This window comes from Crocuta crocuta, unplaced genomic scaffold (assembly GCF_008692635.1).
Source record: "Crocuta crocuta isolate KB4526 unplaced genomic scaffold, BGI_CrCroc_1.0 scaffold16, whole genome shotgun sequence".
NCBI lineage: Eukaryota > Metazoa > Chordata > Mammalia > Carnivora > Hyaenidae > Crocuta > Crocuta crocuta.
This window is the reverse complement of record NW_027531893.1, coordinates 2397568-2424176: the sequence shown is the minus strand read 5'-3', so window position 1 is coordinate 2424176 and position 26609 is coordinate 2397568. Positions and strand designations below refer to the sequence as shown.

General features: G+C 36.1%; 1 protein-coding gene across 1 annotated transcript in view; it reads left to right on the top strand.

Moving 5' to 3' along the window:
* The window catches only part of PTPRZ1 (protein tyrosine phosphatase receptor type Z1), a 176664-nt gene that overhangs the window by 38282 nt on the left and 111773 nt on the right, over positions 1 to 26609 (top strand). Inside the window, exon 2 of the mRNA XM_077773262.1 lies at positions 16592 to 16657. Coding sequence (XP_077629388.1) covers positions 16592 to 16657 — 66 coding nt within the window. The remainder of the gene's footprint in view (positions 1 to 16591; positions 16658 to 26609) is intronic.

Below are 26609 nucleotides of genomic sequence, written 5' to 3'. Positions count from 1 at the left end.
CTGGGGCAGCTTCCTGCTCTTTCTTCTTGTCCCCAAATGTAAACTGGAGACCCACAGAGTATGAAAGGCATGGGAGTGTGTGTGACCATGGCAATTTGTTAGCTGTGTGCAGGAAGTTACGGAGGCAGTAAGCCATGAAAAAGATCAATTGTTTTTGTGAAAAATCCTCAAGCCATGCCCTGAATTCAAAGAATCAAGTTCATTAAAATCATAAATTATCTGTTAATCTTTTTTTTCTTTTTGCTGAAATGTCCTTGCTCATGAGTGACATTTTAAAGACAAAAATAAACAATATGGTTAAAATCAGAGTATAATAGGATTGTTGAAGTCCAGGGAATAAAATCTCCAAGGCCTTTTCTTTTTGAAGAGTTGTTACGGGATACTTGCTACATATCTCCGGACTGTAGAACTGACTACTATGTGACGTTTATAACTTTCATTCATTTATTCACTCATACGCCAGGCACCATTCTGGCTTTACACATAAGAACATGCCAAGGTTTTCTTGTTATATCCTAAAGCACAGCTAGGTCTCCCATGAAGAATTTGGCAGATTGGGCATTAAAGGGCGACATGATAAAATTACACTGGTTCCTGTGCAGTGTGCCAGGGAGCTGGGGTGGTCTCTCAACCTTGGAGGAGAGATGGATAAGCAAAGCCCACAGGGCGTCACAATACCCTGCACATAGGCTCCAGCTGACTGACATGGGCTCCGTAGGAGTTGGGAACGCTGTGTCAGGGCGATGGTATTACCATCAGTTTTCCTGTGTGGACCACCACCACCAATCACCAGACCCTTTCTGAGCAGGAGGGAACAGTGCATTCTCTGGCCACTGGAATAGCTAGGGATGTTCAAGTGGAAAGTGGGTACACAGTGTCTCAAGGAGTATGGCTAGGATGTCCTTGGGAAATGTCCAGCTTCTTGTCCTACTAATGCTCCTTGCTCTGATACCAGAGAAGCTTCCTTAAAAGAAATATTCCTTTCATTTAAATACTACGTGAAGTGAACACTCAGTTAGTGGAAGGCACAAAGATACCATTTAAAATTGAAGGCAGGGGTTGGGGGGGACACCTGGGTGACTCAGTCGATTAAGATGCTGACTTCAGCTCAAGTCATGATCTCATGGTTCTTGGGTTCGAGTCCCATGTTGGGCTCTGTGCTGACAACTCAGAACCTGGAGCCTGTTACTCCCTCTCTCTGTGCCCCTTTCCCGTTTGCACTCTCTCTCTCTCTGTCTCTCAAAAATGAATAAACATTTTAAAAATTATAAAATTGTAGGAGGGAATGCCTGGGTGACTCTTGATTTAGGATCAGGTCATCATCTTTGGGTCTTGGGATAGAGCCCCATCTCAGGTTCCATGCTGAGCATTGAGCCTGCCTAAGATTTTCTCTCTCTCTCTCTCTCTCTNTCCCAAACACACTCTCATTTTCTCTGTCTTTAAAATTAAAAACTGAAAAATAAAAAGATTAAAGGACTTGACTTTCTGTAAGCTGGGGTGGCTTTTTTTTTGAGGTTAAAAAAGATAGTTTAAAATAATTAGTACTTCAATAATTACAATTTTCTTGTCAATGAATTTGAATGTGTTAAAGAACTTTAGGCATTATGCTGCTGGTTTTTGACCTCCTTGAAGAGGCCCTATTTTTTGTAAATTATGCATCTCCAGTGCATGGAGTTTAATATAAAGCCACTAACTGTTATATTAATTGTATAGGGCATTCCATTTGGCATCGCTCTGATGGAATGAGACATTCCACACAATTGAAGTTTTTAAGTAATATATATCCTTCAAAACACAAAATATTTATTTAAAACTTCCCCAGTTTATGATAAAAATCTTCTAAAATATAAATTGGTTTTTCCACTTTGTTAAAAATACCCTTAATGTAATATAACTTTTTCAGTGACATCTGTATCCAAGTATTCTCATCCGTAATCATTCCTTAAGACACTATTGAAGGATGAATGTCATTTTTCATATCATTGAGTAGGCCATTACTATTCTTGAGGTTGTCGCTGTGACTTGTAATGGTCAACTTCTTCAGCTATCTCCTATCACTTTTTGATGTTGTTTGAATTTCTTGCCTCAGAGTTTCTCTTTCACATTAGCCAGTTTCCTCTAGTAGATGTGTTACTGTGGGACACTGTGTGTGACCCCTACTTTCTTCTGGATTTATGATAGTTGTATATATGCTGAGGACGTCAAAATCTAAACTCTGGGTATTGCTATGGGATATAAGGAGAAATGTGTGTACTTACTTGCTTCAAAGCTATTTCTTTTTTTTTTCTAACAAGCTTTAAAAATTTTTTTTAGTTAATTAATTATTTTTAATTTATTTCCAAGTTACTTAGCATATAGTGCAACATTGATTTCAGGAGTAGATTCCTTAATTTCCCCTTACCAATTTAGCCCATCCCCCCCTCCCACAACCCCTCCAGTAACCCTTTGTTTGATCTTCATATTTAAGAGTCTCTGATGGTTTTGTCCCCCTCCCTGTTTTTATATTATTTTTGTTGAAGCTGTTTCTATGACTCTTCAGCTTTCGAAAAAATCGTTTTCAGTTTAATTAAACTGAAATTTGTATATTATTGATTGTTTTTGCCTTTGAATCTTTTCAGTTAGATTGAGGATGTTTTTGAGTAAAACTGACAATATAAGCATAGAGGGAAAATGTGTACCTCTTCTTGTATTGGAATTCAACGAACATATTCCATAAGGCCTTTGTGTACAATGACTCTCCACACCGTATTTGTTGGCAAATTAAGTCTGTTGTTTTACACAGAAAATAATGAATCAGTGAAATTGCTGAAATGAAAAAAAGCAATAGATAGAAATATAGAAATATAAATATACAATTACCTATAATATATGTGTAATTACACATCTAACATATATTAATTAAAATTTAATACTGTATTTGGACTAATACCTATATGTGCTTTATCCCAAGCACATGCCAGTATAATTCTATAGGCATAGGAAGTGAGACTTAGAATCATTAGCTTGCTCACAGAGATGGTAAGCAATGCGAGAACCATTTCAAACAGTGTAATTGGGTACTATCCTACATGGAGAATAAAGGAAAAGAGAGAATACTCCTGCCTTAGCAATGCATTAAATAACCTTTGTTCATTTTAGAAAATAATTTGTAAATGAGTTCAGCTTACTTCCCAGATGAAAGCAATATTACCTATGTCAGTATATCACCTTATCCTTTAGACACTCAAATGAATTCATTCATTCGAGTGTACCTACCTCACTAGTATAGGAGGAACTTACTTATCAGACAGGGGACCTGAGAGGGCAAATGACTCTTCCAAAGATCCACAGTCAGGGGCGCCTGGGTGGCTTAGTCGGTTAAGCGTCCGACTTTCGCTTAGGTCATGATCTCGCGGTTCGTGGGTTCGAGCCCCGCGTCGGGCTCTGTGCTGACTGCCAGCTCGGAGCCTGGAGCCTGTTTCAGTCTGTGACTCCCTCTCTCTCCGACCCTCCCCTGCTCACGCTGTCTCTCTGTCTCTCCTAGAAATAAATAAAACATTAAAAAAAAAAAAAAAAAAGACAAAGATCCACAGTCAGGAAGTTTTAAAGCCAGGAGTTACATTCCAGGTTCTTCTGACCCCATCCCGAGTTCCAGTTTCTTTTCACTATGATAGGTATCGTTTCAGAGTATCACAAATGAAAACCAGCTTTTTATTTTGGGAAAGTCACCCTTGACTGAAAAAGCTGAGGCATTGTCCGAGGCAAGTAGCTATGAACTAGGTAACATGAATATAAAATCTTTAATGGCGCGTCAGTACTACATGTTAAAGACCCAAGATCACTGGACATTTAGCTCTTGCCTCTTCTTTCTGTAATCTATATTCAGTCAGTATGACCATTTAAAGAAGAAGAATGGGAAAAGAGAAAAGTGTAATTTTTAATCCGAAGTTTGCCATGTTTATCCTTTAACTTGGAGTGACACTTAGAGCATTTTCTTTATGATCATAAATCTGTTCAGTCCTTCCATTGTTCTTTTTATTGCAAAAATCAAGACATCAATAAAATAGCATTCCCTTGAACACAGAATGGGCATTATGAGAGTTTATTTCCAAGGTTAAATCAATATGTCTTTGGCAAGACAGTGAGAGATGACCAATTAAAGATTTTCCACCAAAATATATTTGTCTTCAGTGAAATTAATGGCACAAGTTATAAACTTGCAAAGGCGTGAAGTCACGTAGATGTCTAAACGTATATTAAAGAAAACATGTTCTAGTTCAGTATCTTAGGTCTTCATGATAAATCATCTATAAACGTAAGGCCTAAATCCCCTCATAAAAAGACACCTTTCCTTTTCCCTTGAGGTGCAAAGGTGTTACCCTTGTTCTGTTGTGGGATGTTCTTTTTCATGTAACCGCCCCTGTTATCACATTAGACCCCGCAGGAGTGTGTTAATTATCTTGAGGCGACCCAGTGGCCCAGTAACTTCAGAGCACAGTGCCGGCAGAGGCCTGTTGCAGTCCAGGTTGAAAACACTGCATTAACTTGTTCAGTCTCTTGACATCTTCTCAAACAGAAAGATAAACCTGGAGAGAAAACAGTCTTGTTCCAACTGAGTTAACTATTCCAAAACAAATAATATCCACCCCTGGTTGACCATTTGTGCTTGTATAGAAAAAGTAATTAATGAGATGTATTCTCCAAGGCTATTAATTATGTACTAACAAGAATGCTTTTTAGATACTGTTTCCCTGAGTGCAGGAAACCTGGGTCATCGAGGCCACCTAATGAGCATCTGCCACTGCAGAGAACTTTCAGATTTCAGGCAACAGTTGGAAAAAGTTGTTGCAGCGGTGGGACGGTAAGACCCACTTCTGTCGTCGGTCAGGATAGGTCACCGGTGCAGGACTTGAAGATAGGTGTGTTGTGATTGATGGTCGAATTCACTCCTCTTTTCTTAGACTTTGGTGGTTCACGGAATGACTGTCACAGACACGAAGTTCTGCGGAGAATGCACGTAAGAAAGATAAGAGAGTAGGGGGGGATGCTTTGGAAAGAGCAGAGGCATTGAGCAGGGAGCAGGGGGAGGGGCACAAAAGTATCAAGCAGAAGGAAGTGAAGCAAATGAAATGATTCCGCCGGCCAGATAGAACACCCCTACATTGTGCCAGTCAATTGAGCCATTAGGATTTCAGCAGTTTCCACTCACTTCAAATAAATTCTACAACAGAGGAAAATAAGAAGATGCATAATAATTATCACTTGATAGTCTGGCGACAATGAGACATCTATACCCAAAAAGCAATAGATGTCATCATGTTTATACAGCTATGAACAAAATCAGTGACTAATATAGGTAAGTGCTTGTAAATTGAAAGCGAACCAATTAAGGATGTCATCAAAGCATTTAATTACTGGGTCGCCTGGGTGGCTCAGTCGGTTAAGCATCCACATTTGGCTCAGGTCATCATCTTGCTCTCGCAGTCCATGAATTCCAGCCCCGCTTAGGGCCCTGTGTTGACAGCTCAGCCTGGAGCCTGCTTCAGATTTTGTGTGTCTCTCTCTCTCTCTCTCTGCCCCTCTCCCATTTTCTCCCTCTCTCTCAAAATAAATAAATAAATAAACAAGCAAACATTAAAACATTTTCAAAAAGCATTTAATTCCTTAAAATTGCTAGTGGGGAAGGTGGTTCTAAAATGAATTTCTTTAAAAATATACACAATAGGAACTACTAAATAATGATCTTATACTTCCTTAAGCCTTCTGAAACGAGGAAAATATGAATATTCTGAAACCTTTGCTTTTAAAAATGTATTCATTTTGGAATGTAGCTGAGAAATTAGATAATGATAGTCTCTTTAAGTTTAATTAAAAGTAAATATGTTTTTTCATTGTTCACATTGTTCTTGTAGGACTCCCTTCAACATTTGAAAATAGAGAATTGTATTTTCCATCTGTACTGAGGATCTGTTCTTATCTTTAAGACTAAAGAATACTTTAGGTTAAGAACCAGACAGCAACAGTAAAGAAATGAATAATTTTGTAACTGAACAAGCATACGTCATGCATATGATATACACATCACAGTGAGGTTTTTTTTAAAATTTTCTTCACTGTTGAAAGGAAAAACTAAATACTTGAAAAACAAATTCAAGAAATGAAATGAGTTGATGTAAGCATATATTTTACAAAGAGTTCAAAATGGCTTAACATATTCCCTATCTTTTGTTGCAATATACTTGCTCACACACAGGAGATAATGATATTTTCATTTTACAATTGTAGATATACAAGCAAAGACATTTGACTTGTCCAAAGTCAGGATTCAAAAGGAGAGTCTAGATTTCTGACCCTAAGAATTAGTGAAAAGAGGCACCAAATATTGATGTATGAGTATAGTTTAAGTTAGATGGATCCACCGAGCTCCGCTTGATTTCTTTTTGCAAGCCAAGTAAGACTTAATGAGCAATAGCATGTGGCTTAGTAAGCTTATAAAATGTATTGGCAAATTGAAAGCAAATCATTAAAAATTTGAAAAAATATAGTCTGCTTATTAAAATGAGTGTTTCTTATGAATAAAAGTTTTCTTTTTCTAGACCAGTCAAATGCAATCTAAAAAAGTATGACAAAAATGAATTTTCAGTCAGAACCCTGGAAAGAAGTCAAGAAAAATTTTCAGCCTTGCCCAGACATAACTGCATAATGAGTCAGTTTTAACATATGGTCCACACGTATTTCAGAATTAGGTTGCCAACTCATAAAGTTGCCAGGTTTTCCTGGTTAATGGGTAGATACCTAAGTTTGGACCTAATTTTATCTAAGCAGAAAGTATTGTTTTAGAAACAAGGCACAAATTTAAATAAGGCTGCTTCAAAATTTACCCCAAATAGATGATCTAGTCAATCTGATCATCACAGCCAATAAGATGATCTGTGAGTTTGTTACAATGTCTATTTTGCTGTGGCTCTTGTATTTAATTTTCTTGGGAGCTGAAATGCTCAGCCATATGTGGCCTTGGCTCCGATTTCCCAAACTTAAGTTACAAATACTAGCTACTGCATGCAGTATCTTGTGAATAAGGAGAAGCTTTATTGTAAAAGCCAAAATAAAAAACTTGAAACTCAAAGTTTGTCTTTACCCCATCTTCAAAGCATATTTATATATTTGTCTCTAATCCATTTGACTGTAGAATCAGATATTCCTTTAGAAATACACACTCACCTCAAATTTTTAAAATATTTAACTAATGTAAACTGCTAAAATTCACAAAGATTTGCATTTTTGGATATGTAATATATTTAAAATTGTATCATAACTTGATAATGTTTTATTTTACGTGAATTTCTCCACATATGTAAATATTTTTGAGACACAATTTAAATGAATTCACGTTATTTTATATTATGAACAGTACATTATTTAAACTTCCCCCACTTTTTGCACATTAACATATTTTCCAATCTGGTTTATGAAACTTTGTTCTCATCTCTGTTAATGTTTGACAATGTATTCCTTGACATGGAATATACTGTCTGAAAGGCTATGAAACATTTTACGACTCTTGTTAACTCTTGCTAGTTTACTTTTCTTTCAGAGAGTTCATACTAGTTTGTGCTTCTACCTGTAGGTTAAGCAACATGTCAAGATCTTTGGGGCATTATTCAATATTTTAAAAGTAAGAATAATAGTAATAATAAACCTTTCACAATTTTATAACTGGAATGCTATCTCAGTGTCATTTTAATTTGTTTGACACCCACTAAAATCTAACAGTTCTTTATAGGTTTATTAATTAATTATATCTGCATTTTTAAAAATTGTCTGCTCATATATTTGCCTTTATTGATTTGGAAGAATTCTATATGTTTGGAACATATCATTATATTTTTTGATCCATTTTAGCAGCTACCAATAGCTTAACATTTGTAAATTGCAATTCGCTAAACATTTTTCTGTACAAGTCTTAAATGTTAGGTAATCAAAGCTATGAATATTTCTTTATGATTTCTTTTGTTTGTGTATAGAAAGGCCCCTCCCATCTAGCAATAAATTAAACATTCACTTATATTTTTTCCTATATTTTTTATACATCCTTTTTTAACAGTCATTTTAAACCACTTGGACTTTATTTTGATGCATGTATGAAGTGTGATTTAGCTTTTTTTCCTTCCCCAAATAACCAGTGTTCCCCGTATTGGTTGAGCTTTATACTTTCCTTCTGTGACTGTGATGTTTCCCTTATCATGGATTAAATTGGTATCTATACTGAGTCCAGTTTTAGTTCTATATGCTTTGTTCCACTGATCTGCCCCTCAGTTTACCTTTTAGTAGCTGGTAAACCAGGCCCCCATTATTTCACTCTTTTTCTAAACCTTCTTATGTAGTACTATTTTACATTAAGATTTCTATATAAACTTTAGAATAATTTTGCCAATCAAAAACATCCCATTGAAATCTGACCTATTCATTGATATGGAGAGAACTGATAAATTCCCCATATTGTAGTGTTCCCATTTGAGGATAAGGGTGGTTATCTATATTTATTCACATTTCCTTGTATATTAATAATAGTTTGTATTTTGTTTATGTATGCACTTATTGGTGTTTTATGATTTTCATAGCAGATGTTAATGGAATGCCATTATATCCTCTAATCAGTTTTAGGGTGTCAGTCATCCAGAATGTCTCAAAATCCTAATCATAGAGCTACACAACAGATATCTTTGCTGCACTCCTGATGTCAGGGAAAGTACATGGACATAATGCTTTCCAACAGACACATTAGTTAGATTGGCAAATAATGGCACACTATTACAGTATGGATCATATAACAGTATAATAACATAATAATACATAATATATATTATATAATATGTAACATTTAATGAATGGAGTATTATTTTTGTAATTTGATGAATTCCTTGTTTTCTACCCATTTTCATCTGCTTCACAGATTTGGCTCTTCCCACTCTTAATATTATTTTTAGCTCTTCTTTTAATAGTTGTCTTATACATGTCGGTATTTCTATTTCTACTGCCATTATCACTGTTTTATCTACAAATGGGCTTTCTCTTACAGTAGAACAAATTCACTTTTACATTAGAACAATGAATTTGTGCCATTTTACTGTTTACTTGGTGTTGCAGAAGAAGGTTGACAGGGGAAAAATGTACTTAATCTACTACAGACCTTATTTATTCGTAAAACTCACACTATCTTAATGGGAACTTTCATTCCTCATATCATTTAAGCCTAAGAAATAAATTTTCTGTAGTTAAATCAACTTATAATTTTAGTATCCAATAGCAAAGAATTCTTGAGGTGAACTGTTATGATGCTATGAAATGATATTTGTTAACTTGAGAAGATACCAGCGATTTGTTATTTGGAAAAAATGGCCCACCCAATAATGAAATAGTGTAATTCAATTTATGTAAAGGGTAAATTTTCTATATTTACATAGTGGTAAAGAATGGTTATCTTTAGGAGATGGGATTATAGATTATTTTTACAATTGTTTATGCTTATCTTTATTTTATCTAATGTATCTGAAACAGGCATGTATTATTGCCCATGTGATAAAGATAAAAATTATTAAAATATTTTTAGCTGAAAATACCTCAACTTTAGGAATATAGACAAATCACATTAGGTAAAACTCATCTATCTAAGTATAAGAAAAAACACTTGCTACTTTCCAAGGCCAGCCTGTGAATATTTTCTGCTTTCATTGAAAAGTTTTGAATAGCTTTGGTAGACACATTCTCAATATACAAATCCTCCCTGTGAAAGCATACACCATCCTCAGTGTTAAGGGACAATAAAAATCTAATTGCTTACCTCCAAACTCTTACTCTTGTGAGAAATATGTATTTAATTGGATGTCTGTTAAAACAAGCATGTGGAGGAAATAGCTCCCTTTGTTCTTTTACATTATCCATATGCTCAGTATTTCCATCTCCTTTGATCATTTACCATTTGAATTTTTGTGCTGATTTAATTCCTCAGGTATCTATATTTTTCACCTTTTTAACCTTATCCTTAAATAAATAGGTCACCTGGATTCTAGAAACTCATCTTTTCCATCTCTTTAACAGTATAATTTCATGTGCCATCCTATTTGGCAATAAGTTGCAATATGACTTTTTTAAAAAAAATTGTTTTAATGTTTTATTTATTTCTGAGAGAGAGAGAGAGGCAGCATGAGCAGGGGAGGGTCAGAGAGAGAGGGAGATACAGAATCCGAAGCAGGCTCCAGGCTCTGAGCTAGCTGTCAGCACAGAGCCTGATGCGGGGCTCGAACCCACAAACTGTGAGATCATGACCTGAGCCGAAGTCAGATGCTTAACCGACTGAGCCACCCAGGTGCCCCTATAACTTTTGAAACTGTAAAAAGTACTTTTATTTTTAAGCTTTTGCAGAGGGGAGAAAACCAATGAAACTCTTCTAACACTAGAAAGCAGCCGAAATAGAAAAACAAATAACTTAGAGGGGAAATAATATGCATATATTTTTTAAAGCAGTATGTTTTTAGGGAGTTTGATTACATCTGAAGTGATTAACAGTAAATATAATGTTTGCATTGTAACTATCCTAAACAAGCCTATTATCTGAATTATCATAATTATCTAAATTACATTTCACAAATGTGTCTGCATATATACCAGTTAGAAATTTACATTCCAGGTAGGGAAAGACAGACTATATTAAAAAACAGTTTAACAGCAAGCTAATTCTTAACATACAAAGATGGGAAAATCCATAGACAAATGTCTGCCATGTATGATATTATAGACTATATTAGACTCGCGGGCAGATTGAATTTTACTTGGAAAGTTTGCCTTAGTTGGCTAAACAAGGTTTTGGGTTAGGTCACTTGGATCATAAACTCGGCTTTCTTATCAAACCAAAGACGGCATTTGGAATAGAGCATCTGCAAATATAAAGGACTTTCCGTAGCCAGGTGACTAGTTCACAGGTGGTCTTTAATCGAAAGCTGATTCTCTGCTTAAAGGAACTCATATTTCTGATTTTATTTTTTGTTCTCTGAAAGAGGTCTTTTATTACTTTATTTCCAATAAGAGATGGTTATGACTACGGTAACTATCACCTTTTTTTTTTTTTTTTTTTTATCGCTGCCACTTCTTGTGCATGGCTGACAGCCAAAAGATGTAGTGGATAATTGCTCTGATGACACTGGACTGTCTCTACGTGTTTCCAAGTCCTTCTGCAAGTGGTCACCAGCCACTTAGCTTCCTTCACCTGCCCACCCCCAGCCTCTTTCATTTCAATTAGATTTATTGATTTACCTAATAGTCTTCTTTAAGATTTTAAAAATATACTAAATATATGAAATATATGCAATACTTTTTGATCAATTCAACAGACTATCTCTTTTCATTTTTCAAAAGAAACCAAGGTAAGAGGAGACAGTAGGATGAGAACAAAAAGTGTGAAAATTGATGTGAGCCTTGTATCTTGGTGAGCTGTCACCAACAATAAGTCCCAAGTGTCCTGTATGCAGATCACAGGAGAGCCCAAGTGGCATTTCCAACCTTTGGTCCCACCATTTGCCACTTCTTGGTGTCCATGTTTTTCCTCTACTTAGAACATTTCTAATCTTTCTCCTCAAGTCTTTCATTGCCAAGGTGATACTCAAGGGCTTTAAAAATTCATCTCTAATTCAGTTCTTTCTCCTTTGCCTATCTAGATTTCTGTCATCAACTAACTTCCTTTTCCCCTCCGCTGAAGTTCTTTAGTAAAATATGCGAGTATCATTTACCCTGGGAAAGTCTGCTTTGAGAAATCAAGTTTTAGAATCCTAGTCTTCGAACATTATTTTCTACCTGAAGTTTCTTTTTCAGAGAACCAGTCTATTTCTTCTCCCTGTCATATGTTTGGCCACTTTATATCATTAAAGTGTGTGTGTGTGTGTGTGTGTGTGTGTGTGTGTGTGTGTGTTGTCAGAGTATTGCTGCTAGATTATATAGTAGGAAGCAGGTGAAATTATTAATCAGCATGAAGCACAGACTTTCTTTAGGGTAAGGGCAAACTCAGAGGCATTTTTTTAATTCAAAATATTTATAATGATATTTTTAGTAGGAAATGAGCACCCAGATTTTTTATTCTTTAAAAAAAACTTGAGCAAAAACAAAATGCTAAGTTAATCTATATCTTCCATCTGGTAGACTTTGATTTTCATTATCCAGATATAAGGAAAAATAAAGGGCACACACACCCGTTTACATATTTACATATCTGTAGGTACTTAACGTAGGTACAGGATGGAATATGTTGAAACAAACATTTCAGATTTCCTGAAATTTCTCCTAATTTTAGTAGTACGTTAAAAGTCCACTTCATGAAGAATATTTTTTCAGAACAAATTTTAGAGTAGCCTTTAAAAATTGAATAATGTATATTTTCTTGTATATTGCATGTACAATTCATTCCTGAAATTTCTTTCCTAGTTGTTTCACTACAAAACACGCCAATACAAACCTGGCAAATACTTTTAAATTGAAAGAAACAAAATGTAAAAATGAAAGAAACTGAAATTCACACAAATAGAAAAAAGATTCTATATTTCATTATTTTAATTGATTTAAAAATGAGTAAGCACTTTGATAGATTCATTTCATATAGGATTTACTGGTCTTCAAAGTATATAATACAACCACAAAAAAGTGAACCTAGCTTCTTTTTTCTTGTTCATTGAAGCTATCACATCTCATCTATCAGACCACTAAGTAGAATTTTAAAAGTGGGGTACTCTCTCACGCCCAAGGACTATGTAATTAGCATATGAATGTGTAACGGATTGTTTGAAGTAACAATTAGGGGAACAATACATAAAGGACTGAAGAGAGCTACCAACACCTGGGAATCCTGTATTGAATAAAGCTTTTTTAATGTAAGTAATTAAAAACCAAGGACAAATGCTCATTGTGAGTGATAAAGTCCTACAAGGAAAGCTAAAATCTGCTGATATTTTGCTGTCATCTTTTAGACTGAATCATTGAAACAAACACTTACTGGTTTATTTATTTCAATGGATTACTTGTTAAATGTCGGTTTTGATTTTCTGGAATCTTCAAAATGCATTTATATGTCAAAAATGTCTTACTTTTAAAATATTTATATTTAAAACCTATAATAAATTATAATACATCTTTTCCTTATGATCAGTGCAAAATTTCAGAGGAAAATTTTAATTGATTTCCAGGTCAAATCAGGTATATCAATTCTCTATAATTTATTTGTCCAAATATTTTATTCGGGTTAAATTCTAGGCTATTGTATTATTCTGTTTTATTTTGTTTCTCTTGAAAGAATACATTCTATAGGGGTCTTTCTCGGGCAAAACACTTTAAGAGAGTAACCAATAGCTCAAGGTTGTTTGGGACCCTTGATGCTGAGGAAGTTTCTGGAGTAGGAGGCAGGAGCCATGCATTATTGTTTCCATTTTTGCAACTTACTACCTGTACAAATCATTTACATTTTTTGTGAATAAAGCACCTGATCTCCAGGAATTTTTTTTTTTTCTCGTAGGCTGTTAAAGTCTCAGTCAAATGACATCTGAGGCCCATTCTAACATCTAACTGTATATGTTCCCTGATCATGAAGAAATACTTGTTTACAGAATTTAACCTTAAATGACTACCATTTTATTGGACAACTGTATTTGAAAAATATATTATGAACCTAATTACTTTTTCTTTTATTTCTTTATTTTTTAATATTTTTATTTTTTTATTTCTAGGAGAGAGAGACAGCGTGAGCAGGGGAGGGCCAGAGAGAGAGGGAGATACAGACTCTGAAATAGGCTCCAGGCTCTGAGTTGGCAGTCAGCACAGAGCCCGACGCGGGGCTCGAACCCGCAAACCGTGAGATCATGACCCAAGTGAAAGCCGGACACTTAACCGACTAAGCCACCCAGGCGCCCCGAACCTAATTACTTTTTAAGTGGAAAAATAAACATATGCATGAATATTAATACTTCTATTCATAATAGTCAAAAAGAAGAAACAACCCAAGTATCCGTCAGTTGATGAATGGATAAATAAAATAGGGTGTATCCATTGTCAAAACAAAAATTTCATTGGACAAAGTTATACAAGCAAGGGGGACTTTAGTCAAGGCTATTGCAGTGGGGAGAGAAGCCAGAACCAAGTCGGAACCCAACTTGATGAAATAGAGTGGAAAAGGTTTTTTAATGGCTGATGTTGAGTCCCAGTGGAGCAGTAGAGCGGGATATTAGCAGGAAGCCATAAGCCATGTTTTGCTTGCTAAACTGGCTTTATCCAAAGGAAAAATCAACTCATATCTTCATGACACGAGGTGGTTTTTGCACCTTGGAGCAAGGCACCCCACCAAAGTTAAGTTCTTATCCTTTCATAGAAACTGGGTGATAAGGGTCCTATTTCCTTTTAAAGAGATGTTTCCCAGGGCGCCTGGGTGGCCCAGTTGGTTAGCATCTGACTCTTGATTTCAGCTCAGGTCATCATCTCATGGTTCATGAGATGGAGCCCTGCATCAGGCTCTGCTCTGACAGCTCAGAGCCTGTTTGGGATCCTCTCTCACTCTGCTCCCACTCTTTCCTTCAAAAATAAATAAAAATAAACTTTAAAAAAAGTGAGAGATGGTTCTCATGTCCTTTAGTAGTACATTCTTGGTTGTAAAACTGGCATGTGACTATTAAAAAAAGATTTACATCTCAAAAGGGCAGAGAAGGAATTCACAAAGTTTTCTAAACTAAATGATCTAAGAAGAATAGGATCAGGACCTAGAGTGGGGAAGAAGCCTGTCAAAGTTTAATCAAGCTGAAGGGAACTTGAAGGCCATCTGGGTCACCACACAATGGAGTACTATTAGGCAATAAGAAAGAATGAAGTACTGATAAATGCTACAGCACGGATGGATCTTGAAAACATTAATTCTGCTAAATTTAAGAAGCTAGTCACAAGGTACCTAGGTGGTCAGTCAGTTGAGCCTCTGACTCCCAACTGTGGCTCAGGTCATGATCCCAGGTGCATGGAATGAGCCCTACATTGGGCTCAAGGCTGAGTGTGACTCCAAATTGAGATTCCATGACCATGCCCCACCCCNCCCCCCGCCCCTCCCAGTTCTGTCTCAAATAAATAAATAAAAGCCAGTCACAAAAAGCTACATTGTGTGATTCTGTTTATATGAAATGTCTAGAATATTCAAATCTATAGAAACAAACTAGATAGTGGTTGTCTAGACCTGTGGGTTATGAGGGTGGAAATGGGGGTGGCAGCCAAAGGTTATGGACTTTCTAATGGGCATGATGATGATGTAAAACTCTGGTGATGATTGTACAACTCTGAATATACTGAAAACCACAAAATTGTATACAATGGGTGCATTGTGTCTTGTGTAATATTTCGGCATAGCTCTTAAAAAAATAAATACATGTTGAAATGTGCTATGTGGCCAATAGAATATTTATCTATGTTTGTGTATACTAAAGGTTTTAAAACAAACACAAAGCCCTTATTTCTTAAAAGTAAGTTTTGGCTTTGAATAATCTGTAGATTCGGAATATGTATTTCTGATAGCAAACCTGATTTTTATGTTTTATGAAATAGTTTAGCAGTTATTAATTACCATGCTGTATTAATCAGCAGGTATAGAACCTGGACAAGAGGAAAATAATTTCTTCAGTGTCCTTAGATATTTGCATTCCTTAAATTGAGAATTGTCAATAAAGAGAAAATAACTGTGTAGCAACAAAAAGAAGAAATAGGGTTTCTTTTCCCCAATGGTGAGAAAGATTATATCATACCTATATATATGGTGTATGTGCATATATATAGCATATATATATCTATTTAGTGCAAGCAAAATTATGAATTATGTAGAGTGAGATCTTGGCTTCCACCCATTTTCTTTTGTTTACCTCTTGCCCCATGTTCTTGATCTAGAATTACTCTCTCTGAGTCATGAGGCATCCACTTTTATGATGCCTAAACTTCCTCCTGTATTGACTCATTCAGGCATCTAGGTTCCTCCAAGAGACAAAGTCACATACAAGGTCTAACATAGCCTTTTTCCCAGCCAACATACCTACATTTAAATTCTCATTTCCTCAAGGCAGCTACTTTCATTTTTCGGCAGAAAGGAAGCAAATTTTGAAAACACAATAACCTCTGGGTCTCCTAGATGCATTGATGGATCAAACTTGGTTTGTAAACCTGAAAGTATCTCTAATCAACAGGATCTCAGATATGAGACTTAGGGAATCGTAAGAAAAATTTGGAGATAGGACAGACTATTCTTTCTGATCCATCTTCCTTTGAGATGAACACCTCTTGGTTGCTCCTGCTTTACCCAGAATGTTTCCCCTGTCTCTACCTGAACTTCAGCATTTTTTAAATGTGCCCCCTAAAATTTATACTAGCTACTCGAACAGGAACAACGGAGACTATAATTGTGGTGGTTAGAATTGAGAGGAGTCATTGGGAAGGTGACATGGGAAGGATTCATTGAGGACCATCTATGGAATGAATGATTTGGGCATCTGATATATTTTCATTTGGACACACATATTACCCTACACATTGATCGATTGATTTTTCTTTGTTGTAGATTGGGCTTATGGATACTACAGACAACAAAGGAAACTTGTTGAAGAGATTGGCTGGTCCTATACAGGTAAACATTTCATTATGTAATGAGATTCAACAGAAAATTCTCTTGTTTTTGTATCTATTTTTATATGTAAAAGAAAATTTTGTAATTCATCACATCCTTTTTACTTAGCTTCATGGATATTCAGTTAGATTAATTCATAATAATGTATCATAGGCAAAACTAGTAGATCTTCCATTAGCAAATTTGGTACTGGAGAGCATATTGGTATCAGACACAGCTGGATTTGAATCTCAAGCCAACACTGTTTATACTTCCTTGGGAAATATACATAATCTACCTGAGGCTCAGTTTTTTCATCTGTGAAATGGAGGATTGTTTAGAGCATTAGATAAAACCAATGAAGCTGACACAGTGCCTCTTTATAAATGCAAAGCTCTCAATAAATGTTAGTTGCCATTGCTACTATGATTACAGTAGTGATTGTTTACATTCATTTAACAAATATGGGAATCTTGCTCTCAGAAGGGGTTTCCTTCTAAATTATTGTGCTGAATTAATTGGAATCAGTGTCTGAAATTATTTTTGTATGATTGCCAGGCTTTGTTTAGAGCATCATGAATATCTGAAGTTGGCTTAAAATGGTTACAATCAGGAGTTATGATCAAAAACTGTAGAGGAAAGGAGAAGTTCTAGGCCCGATGAGAAGAGCATGAGTAGAATCTAGATGGCTCATGACAGGCCTGGTGACCATCTGAGCCAGAACTGGGTGCTCAAATTGCACAATCTTTAAAACTATGATTGAATGTTAAGATATGATCACATTACAAGGACTTTAATGTGAGCCTAGCCAACTTGGACTTTATTTTATAGATGAAGGGCAGCAGCACAATGGATTTAGTAGATAAGCTTGCATTTCTTTTCTTCCTTTTTTAATTCTTGCTTTAAAAGTATAAATATTCACTGTGAAAATTTTATAAAATATGTTAAAGCACAAAAAATGAATATAAAAATAAGTCTTTATTCACTTCAGGGATATTCACTTAAAAACAAAAGGTATTTCTTTCAGACCAGTTTTTATTATATTATATTTGTATATTTTATACATATAAGTATGCATCCAGTTTACTCTAGAAATTATTTTTGAACCTTTCCTCATTTCAGTGATGATTCCTAATGATTATGGTACTTAATGTATACCTAATATTCCATTGAATATATGTTTTATTTTTGACCATCTATTATTTTTGGATATTTAAGCTACTATAGACAATGGTAAATGGATGGATAGATAGATATGTGTCCTTTATATTTTTCATACATTTTATTTTTATCATTTCTTTATTAGAGAATCCTGATAGGCAATTACTAAGCAGAAAAAAAAATAAATTCTTTCAACATTCTTGATACTATGGTTTAATTGCATTCCAGAAAGATCACACTATTTATAGGGTAAGTGACAACCCCACTGAATATTAGCCAGGATTTAATGATTGTCATTTTGGAAATCTTCACTACTTTGATAGGTTAAAAAAAGGACACTTTGTTTTAATTTGTTCTGTTCGATTGCCACTGATGTGGTAAATTTTATATATTTTATATATAATATAAAATATATAACAATATAATTATGTGCAAATTATGTGTACTTTGTATATGCAAATTATGTATACTTTATATCTGATATCTGTAACCCATTTTGTATTTCTTTTTTCTACAAAATAAAAATACTAGTACTTTATAAAAGTTACAACTAATTTTTGTCCCCCTTATAAAACTTGTTAGTTAGGATTATAAATGACAATGGAAGATGGTATCACAATGGCCAACTCTCTGGTTCTCCTGGAAATTGTTTGCTGATGTCACCATCTGGGCATCCTCCATTCTCCCCAAACCTGGAATGAGAAAATGGAGTACTGACAGCCTGGAAAGAGAGAGGGTTAAAGTTCTCACCACCCCAGGCAAGGGCCTCTGTATGGAGTGGTAATGGTGGGCATTTTTCAGTAGCCCAGGGTTCTTGAGCAGCTGGATGTGCCTCACCAGGTCAAAAGAAGACAGCAGTTTTACCAATAGGTTTAGACAGATGTTACTCGGCATATCCTATTATCTTAGGAGAAAGCCACAGAGCTCTCCACTGTAACAGGCTACTTGTGTTTAGACATGGTCCTTATAGAGCGGTTCAGATTTCAGGGATGGGTCTATGCATAAATGATGCACAATTTTTTCATTTATAATCAAGGTCATTTTCCTACTCATAACTTAAGGCCTGTTGACTTTAGCTCCTAAAGGATCAAACGGGTGGACTCGTTAAATAGTGTAATTTGCTTGGGGTAGGAGAGGATGGCAATGGTAGGTCTCAAGAGGGAATATGCCAGAGTTGAGGCCGGGGTGGAAGCTTGTTAGAGTTTTAAAGAATGGATGGCTCTACTTAAATTGGTGCTTCTCATTGGTTTGAAAAATTACCTGTTCCTAGAATATTTGAAGATCCTACAAAGAGTTTTAGATGAGGACATTTTTCAACTGCTTAGCTCAGACTGAGTGTGGATTGACTATGCTGTATGAAATCTTAGTGTTACAACGAAAATGAAAACAAATGAAAGCCATTATCCAAATGAACATATCTCTCCCAAGCAGATCACAATAAAGCCAAGCATTTAAAATGTAGATTATTCACCATAAAGTTTATTATCTCTTTTTATTTTTAATACAAGTAGTTAAAACTTGGTAGTGTTTTCCCTTTCTATCCTTATTATTCTACCTGGAATCTGAAAAACCATACTAATTGTATAAAATTTCAGGATAAATTAGTTTTTAAGATTCTTAAATTTAACTAATCTTATGAATGACCTGAGTAAATTGATTCTATTTTAGTCCTAGTTTTGTCCATAACAGCTTATATGTTTTTGTTCCTTCTGCTGGTTTTATCACTTAAATGTGTCAGGTTAGCTGCAATGTCAGAAGGAAGGACTCGCCCTTGAATGTTTGTTATGTATAGAATTCTATTAATAGAAATTACTAAGAAAATCCTAACATGGGTCAGTAATAGGGCTCTTAGCCTTACTGTATTAATTCTATTAATAAAAATTACTAAGAAAATCATCACGTGTCAGTAAGAGCTCTAAGCTTTACTGTAAGCCATTTAAAAATTACCAAAAATATCCAACATAATCAAAATGGAATCATTACAGCTAAGGTTGTTTATGAAGGATTATACAATTATGTGGAGACACAGTACAAATCCCTGCTGGCTATCAGATGGGTAGAGAAATGGGAGGAGGGGAGAAGGTAGCCCTCTTGCAGTTGTATTTTTTTTTTACATAGATTAAAAACAACTTTTCCATTCGGGATGTACGCTATAATTATGCTGGGAAATGACAGGGTTGGTAAATACAGCTGACAATTCCATTTTTAAAGTTATTGTAGGAAGGTGAGCAAGGTTTCTTTGCCACTGTGCTATAAAAGAGCAAATTGTAAATCTGGGAATGTCAGCACTAAAATCTAATTCTTTCCATAGTAGCTGCTCTTAAGGATTTCAGAAAATGAATTTCCTTCTTTCTGTTAACCTTAAATTTTCTATGACAATGCCTAAAAAAAAGACAGTTCAGTGAAAACAAATGAGTTATTTGATTTTCTTTTTTCTTTTGATATCATGAACACATAGCACACAATTACATGAAATGTTAAAATTTTCCTTCTGTTTGTGAACAAACTGATGGTTGCCAGAGGGGCAAGGGGTAGGAAGATGGGCATAATGGGGGAAGGGAAGTGGGAGATACAGGCTTCCAGTTATGGATGAGTAAGTCACAGGGATGAAAGGTGCAGCATAGGGAATACAATGTATTGTATACATTGTAACCAATGTACAGTGGTTGTAATAATGTTATGTGGTGACAGATGGTAGCTACACTTGTGAGCATAGCGTAATGTGTATATACAGTTGTTGAATCACTATGTTATACACCTGTAACTAAGGTAATATTGTGTGTCACCTATACTCAAAGAAAACACATTTTCCTTCTGTTTGTATTCTTAGACCTTTGCAACTTCAAGTAATAAGATCATTAGAAATGAATGGACTTTTACTGCTTTCTTAGATGAAGTCACAGTTGAAATATAGTCTTTATTTCCTGGACTTTAAAGAATATTCTGTTGTGTCCTTTATCATAGTTTAAAGAAACTTGAAATTTTTATATTGATGTATCTTAACCTTTCTTAAACCTAGACACCTTTAAAGGTTTACCTGAGGAGTTACATTGGATAAAAGCAAGAAAGGCCACACAAGAGTCACTATTGGACACTTGGCTGAATACACCAGAGTGAAAGAGGCCTTAAACACTGAATTTATTCTGTTTCCTTAAATATAATATTCTGTCTAAATAGCATTTCCGTTCTGAGAAATATGTAGACTAGAAGATACTACTTAGGGAAAACAGAAGAGCCATAATATAAGGTGGCATATAATGTGGTCAGATGTTTGGCATTTATTTTTAGACATAGTTAGGTTTAGTGTTTTCTTCTCGTAACCTAGAAGAACATAGGGCATATGTAATTGAGGGGAAATTTAAATCCATGTAGAGTAATGGCTGATTTCTGGCTTGTCCAGGCCTTTCTTTACTTCTAGAATCAGATATATCTTTTTAACATACTATATTTTCTTTTTTGTTTTGTTGCTTGTTATATTAAACAGACTGTTCATGTCTCATTTCCAACTTAGGAATGAAAAAGCAAGTTTCAGAACTCCATGCATAGAATTATAGCATTTCTGTAAAAAATTATATATTTATACAGGAATAGAAGGAAGGTCTGGAAAGAGACACAAAAGAACAAAAAGATGAAAAAATATGAAAATGACTCATTTCTTAGAAGGATTTTATATTAAATGAACTACATTTTTATAACTGAAGCACAGAATTACAGAAATGATTTTGAAATCTATTCAGATATGTTTAGGACTCATTGATTTTATTTCCTTTTTCCATTGAATATATATGTACCTATATGGCTATCTCTCTATCCTGCTACTTATGAATGCCAAGTTCTGCTTTAACCACACAATGTGTTTTGTTCAAGTAAGAGACCCCAGAACTGGGCCAGAGCTGGGACTTCTCCTAGCTAAAATGCAGAGAATTTTAGAGGTCCTATGTGGCCTCTTTCACGTCAGCCTGCAAAGTGTTGTAGACTGTGCAAGGAGCTTCCTAACTATCACAGAATCTTCTGGGACCCTTTCTTCCTTAAATGTTTATTTATTTTTGAAAGAGAGAGAAAGCACAAGCGGGAAGAGCGGCAGAGAGAAGGAGACACAATCCAAAGCAGGCTCCAGGCTCTGAGCTGTCAGCACAGAGCCCGACTTGGGTCTTAAACCCATGAACTGTGAGATCATGACCTGAGCCAGAGTTGGATGCTTAACCGACTGAGCCAACCAGGCACCCCAGTTCTGGGACACTTTTAACAGCTGTTCAGAGTCATTCCTCAAACTGTATAAGCCTAAGATTCCATGGAAAAGGAAGGGAACTTGAAGCCAATTTAGAGTTAGGATTCAAAGCAGTGTCAGATAACCTGCTGGGCCAAATGGAAGGCAGAACCTAAAGAGAGGCAATGGGAAGCCCCTGAGAAGCAATTGTGATGGAGAAGAAACCAGGCAGCAGTAGCTAGTATCAGGGAGAGCAGGTTCCAGGGTCCCTGTAATGCCCGGGCTGCTTTGCATTCTGGGCCACTCCCTACCCAGAGCCTCCCTAGCTTCTTAAATGCCTGCTGGCACCCGGCTAGAAACAAAGAGCCCCTGCAGCTCCATTGTGGGGCTCCTTCACAAAGAGCAAGAAATGTGCTGAGGAAAACCCCAAGGGTTCCACAGCAGGCAGTGTGGTAGCCCAGGCATCCAGTCCAGTCAAGGAGCTGCCATGGCCAGCGTGGTGATTGATGGTCTAGACAAGGAGCAGCAACTCTGGACTTAAAATTGGATTCTTGTCCACACGGGCTAAACTTTGTTCCCTTAGGGGATGCTGTTCGGTTCTCCAATTTAACAGGATAACTTTTTTTGAAGAATAGGAGAAAGAGAAGACCTTACCAGGCTGAGGACATCAAGTGTGATTCGATGCTTTTCTGATTAGTTTCCCCCAATGATGAGATCTATGAAGTGAAGATATCCAGGCCATCGCCTTAATGAGTATCATAAGTGCCAATTCGGCATTTTTCCCCAAAATGAAAACCACTGCATTTATTGCTCATTATAAAGTAACACATGATCATTTAAGAAAATAGCATATATATGTAATTTTTATATATAAGTATACATTGATTTATACATAAATTATTTTAAAATACAAGTAATAGATATATTCATTAAAATATTTATAAGTATAAATATCGATTCATAAACATAATATAAATATAATGTAAATAGGGGCACCTGTGTGGCTCAGTTGGTTGAGCATTCAACTTTTGATTTCGGCTCAGGTCATGATCCCAGGGTCTGGGGATAGAGCCGTGTTGGGCTCTGGGCTCTGAGCTGAACAAGGAGCCTGCTTAAGATTCTTTCTCTCTCTCTCTCTCTCTCTCTCCCTCCCTCTCTGCCCCTTTCTTGCACTCTTTCTCTAAACTACATACATACACACACACACACACTGTAAATATAACAAATATATTTAAAAATACTTATATTTATTTTAAAATACTTATATTTATAAATATTTGTACAAGTGTACAAATATTTAAATTTAATTTAAATAAATACACATTTTAGATAGATAGCTGGAATTCCATCCTTCAGAGATAACTGCTATTAATGTCTTCTGTTGGGGAAATATAATTAAAAACAAAATCTCCCAACCCAAAAATCCTTTCTATAAAGATAGTAGAGAAAGAAAACAGTTTTATTATTGAATAAGCATTAAACCAGAATGTGATACACAGTAAGACAGTCTCCTAGCAGAATGCAGAAACAAAAAGGCATCTCATCCCCTTATATGGCAAAGCAGATACAACCCATTATGTACATGTTTTCAAGACAATCAATGACTACTCTTCAAGTGAGAACTTGATAGCAACTTTGGTCACATGTAGTTCATCCTAATTTTATTTGGTAATTGGAGTGACTACATGTGTTAGCTTATTGGCTTTCTCGGGAGGAAAAGCAAACCTCGTATCTCTATGTTAGAAGGTAGCTTTGCAACTTGGAACCAGGCATCTACCAAAATTAGGCTCCTACCTTCCCAAAGAAATTAAGAGATAGAGGTGTTATCTTCCTGGACATTCACACTTCATCAAAGATGGCTCCCAGATTTTTGAGAAAGGCATTCCCAGATTATAAAGCTGACAAAAGACTTATCGAGTTTTCAAAAGAATTTATATATATTTCAAGGAGAGGCTAAAGTGATAGCCTCTTATCTTATTCTTACAGTGATAATTTTCTAATATAAACTCTCTAAGGAAAGGAGGGGGAGAAGTCTATTCCTGATATTCAGTAAGAATTGTCCTTTATTTTTAAGTTTATTTGTTTATTTTGAGAGAGAGCGAGTGCGAGTGGAGCAATGACAGAGAGAGAGAGAAGGAGAGAGAGGATCCCAAGCAGGCTCCACACTGTCAGAGCAGAGCCCGGTGCAGGGCTGGAACCCACAAACCGTGAAATCAGGACCTGAGCTGAAATCAACAGACTCCCAACTGACTGAGCCAGCTGGGTGCCCTGAATTGTTTTGTTTTGTTTTTTTTAAAATATTTTATTTATTTCTAGGAGAGAGAGAGAGACAGCGTGAGCAGGGGAGGGTCAGAGAGAGAGGGAGTCACAGACTCTGAAACAGGCTCCAGGCTCTGAGCTGGCAGTCAGCACAGAGCCCGATGCGGGGCTCGAACCCATGAACCATGAGATCATGACCCAAGCGAAAGTCGGACGCTTAACCGACTAAGCCACCCAGGTGCCCCTGTTTCTTATTTTTAATGTCTATGTGTCCTTCCTGATTATTCCTTCTGACATTGTATGACCTCTTACTATATATGGTGTTCTGTGACCTACTTTCATTTCAATAATAGTTTTTGAATATTTTTCTNTTTCCCATTCCATTGGTTGCCTATTAATTTTCTGGGTTGTTTCCTTGGCTGTGCAGAAGCTGAGGAGCCTTCTACTAGAGCAAAGCGTTATGTTCTTCATTGTGTCTCGTGCCTAAAGCAGAGCTTCACACAATGGTCCCAATAAATAGTTAGTAGTTTTTACCCTACTTCCTTCAGTCTTATTAGAACACAGAATTAATTTCACCTCGGAGGAATTTAGGGAAGGAACTCCAATCTTTCTTGCAACAAATAGGGATACACAAAAACATCACGGTATGAGTTCAGAGCAAGTTATAGTATATGAGAAGCAGCTATAAATCTTAATGAATTGGAAAACAGGAAGGGCTGTACTTTGAAGCCCTCTGCCTTCTGGAAATGGAAGCCATAGCAGAGCCACCCGGAATGAGCATCAGAGCAAATCCCAAAGCTGGCATATGCCAAACTAGATTGTGTCTACACTGGGAATAACTAATATAGCCTTTTTATATGTGTGGTTCCTGTCCTCTCACATTTTCATGCACATCCCTAGGAAGGAAGAGTTGGTTGTAGTAATTTTTTTATAGATAACATATAGTTTTTCTTTTTCAAAACCCCAGAAGTTTGGTCTTAACAATCAGTTACGTTTACGCATATAATACCCTCCCGTATCTTTGAGATTTTTAGCTTCAGTTGATCTGTGTTAGAACGTGAAGGAGTTGATTTCTTGCCTCCTACCTGAATGTTATTATATATTCTTCAATAAAGGAAAATTATAAGCTTTGAGATCATTTAGTATAATTAACTAATACTTACTGGGTATACGACATGAGCCATTCCTGGGCCAGGCTCCGGGGTTCAGTGAAGAATGAAAGCAGTCACAACAAGCATTCCGACAGCGACAATTACAAAGTATGTTAAATGCCCAGTAGTAGATTGTGGTGACACAAGGTCTAGGGACTCCTGCTTAGCTTCAGGGGTTCGGGGACAGCTTCCAAGAAAAAGGTATTTTAAATTTAGTAGGAGCTAAGCCAACATGGGTAAAAGATTATTCTAGGCAAAGGGGCACCTTTGCTAACCTGTAGGTGATTGAGAAATCTGGAATATTGTGCCTGCTTTTGGACAGAAAACCAGGGATGTGATGAGAGAAAATTCTTAGAACTAATTCTGATTTAGCTGGTATCCTTGTGTTATCCAAATTTCTGGGTAATAAAATTTGCAACATATTTTGACTGACAATGACTTATATTTTTAGTTATTGACTTATTTGTATTAAAGGATATTAGGCAGGATAGTATATCAACATTTTAGTGAATAAATTGAAGAAAAGGGACTAGTGAGAGAGACCAAAAGAAGACAAGTATGATTAGGGGCACCTGGGTGGCTCAGTGGGTTAAGCATCCAACTCTTGATTTCGGCTCAGGTCATGATCTCCCTGTTCATGAGATCGAGCCCACATCAGACTCTGTGCTGATAGTGCAGGGCTTGCTTGGGATTCTCTCAATCTCTCTCTCTCTCTCTCTCTCTCTGTTTGCCCCTCCCCCTCTCCTTTCTCTCTCAAAATAAATAAACTTTAAGAGAGAGAGAGAGAGACAAGTATGAGGAAGGGGAGGTTTTATAGGATCCAAGTGGGAGTTTCAAGAAGACAGGACTAATCGACACTGTCATATGACTTTGTGGGGCGTTCTTAGGGAGATAAAGATTGTGGAACTGGCCATGTTTTAAGGAAGCACATTTTAGTTGGGGGTTCTTTCGCTAGTGTGTCTGATGGGAGACAGACTCTGAGGTTGGACTATCTAAATGTTTGATTTCAAATCTGGACTCCATAAACTTTGCCACTTTTCAGTTTCCTCATCTGTAAAAAGAGATAATAATAGTACCCACCTCAAAGGGTGCAGCAGTAATTAAGTGAGTTTGTATATACAAAACAGAATAGTACCTGGTACATACAAAGTGCTCAATAAAGATATGAGTGTCAGACAAATCTTCTACAATATTC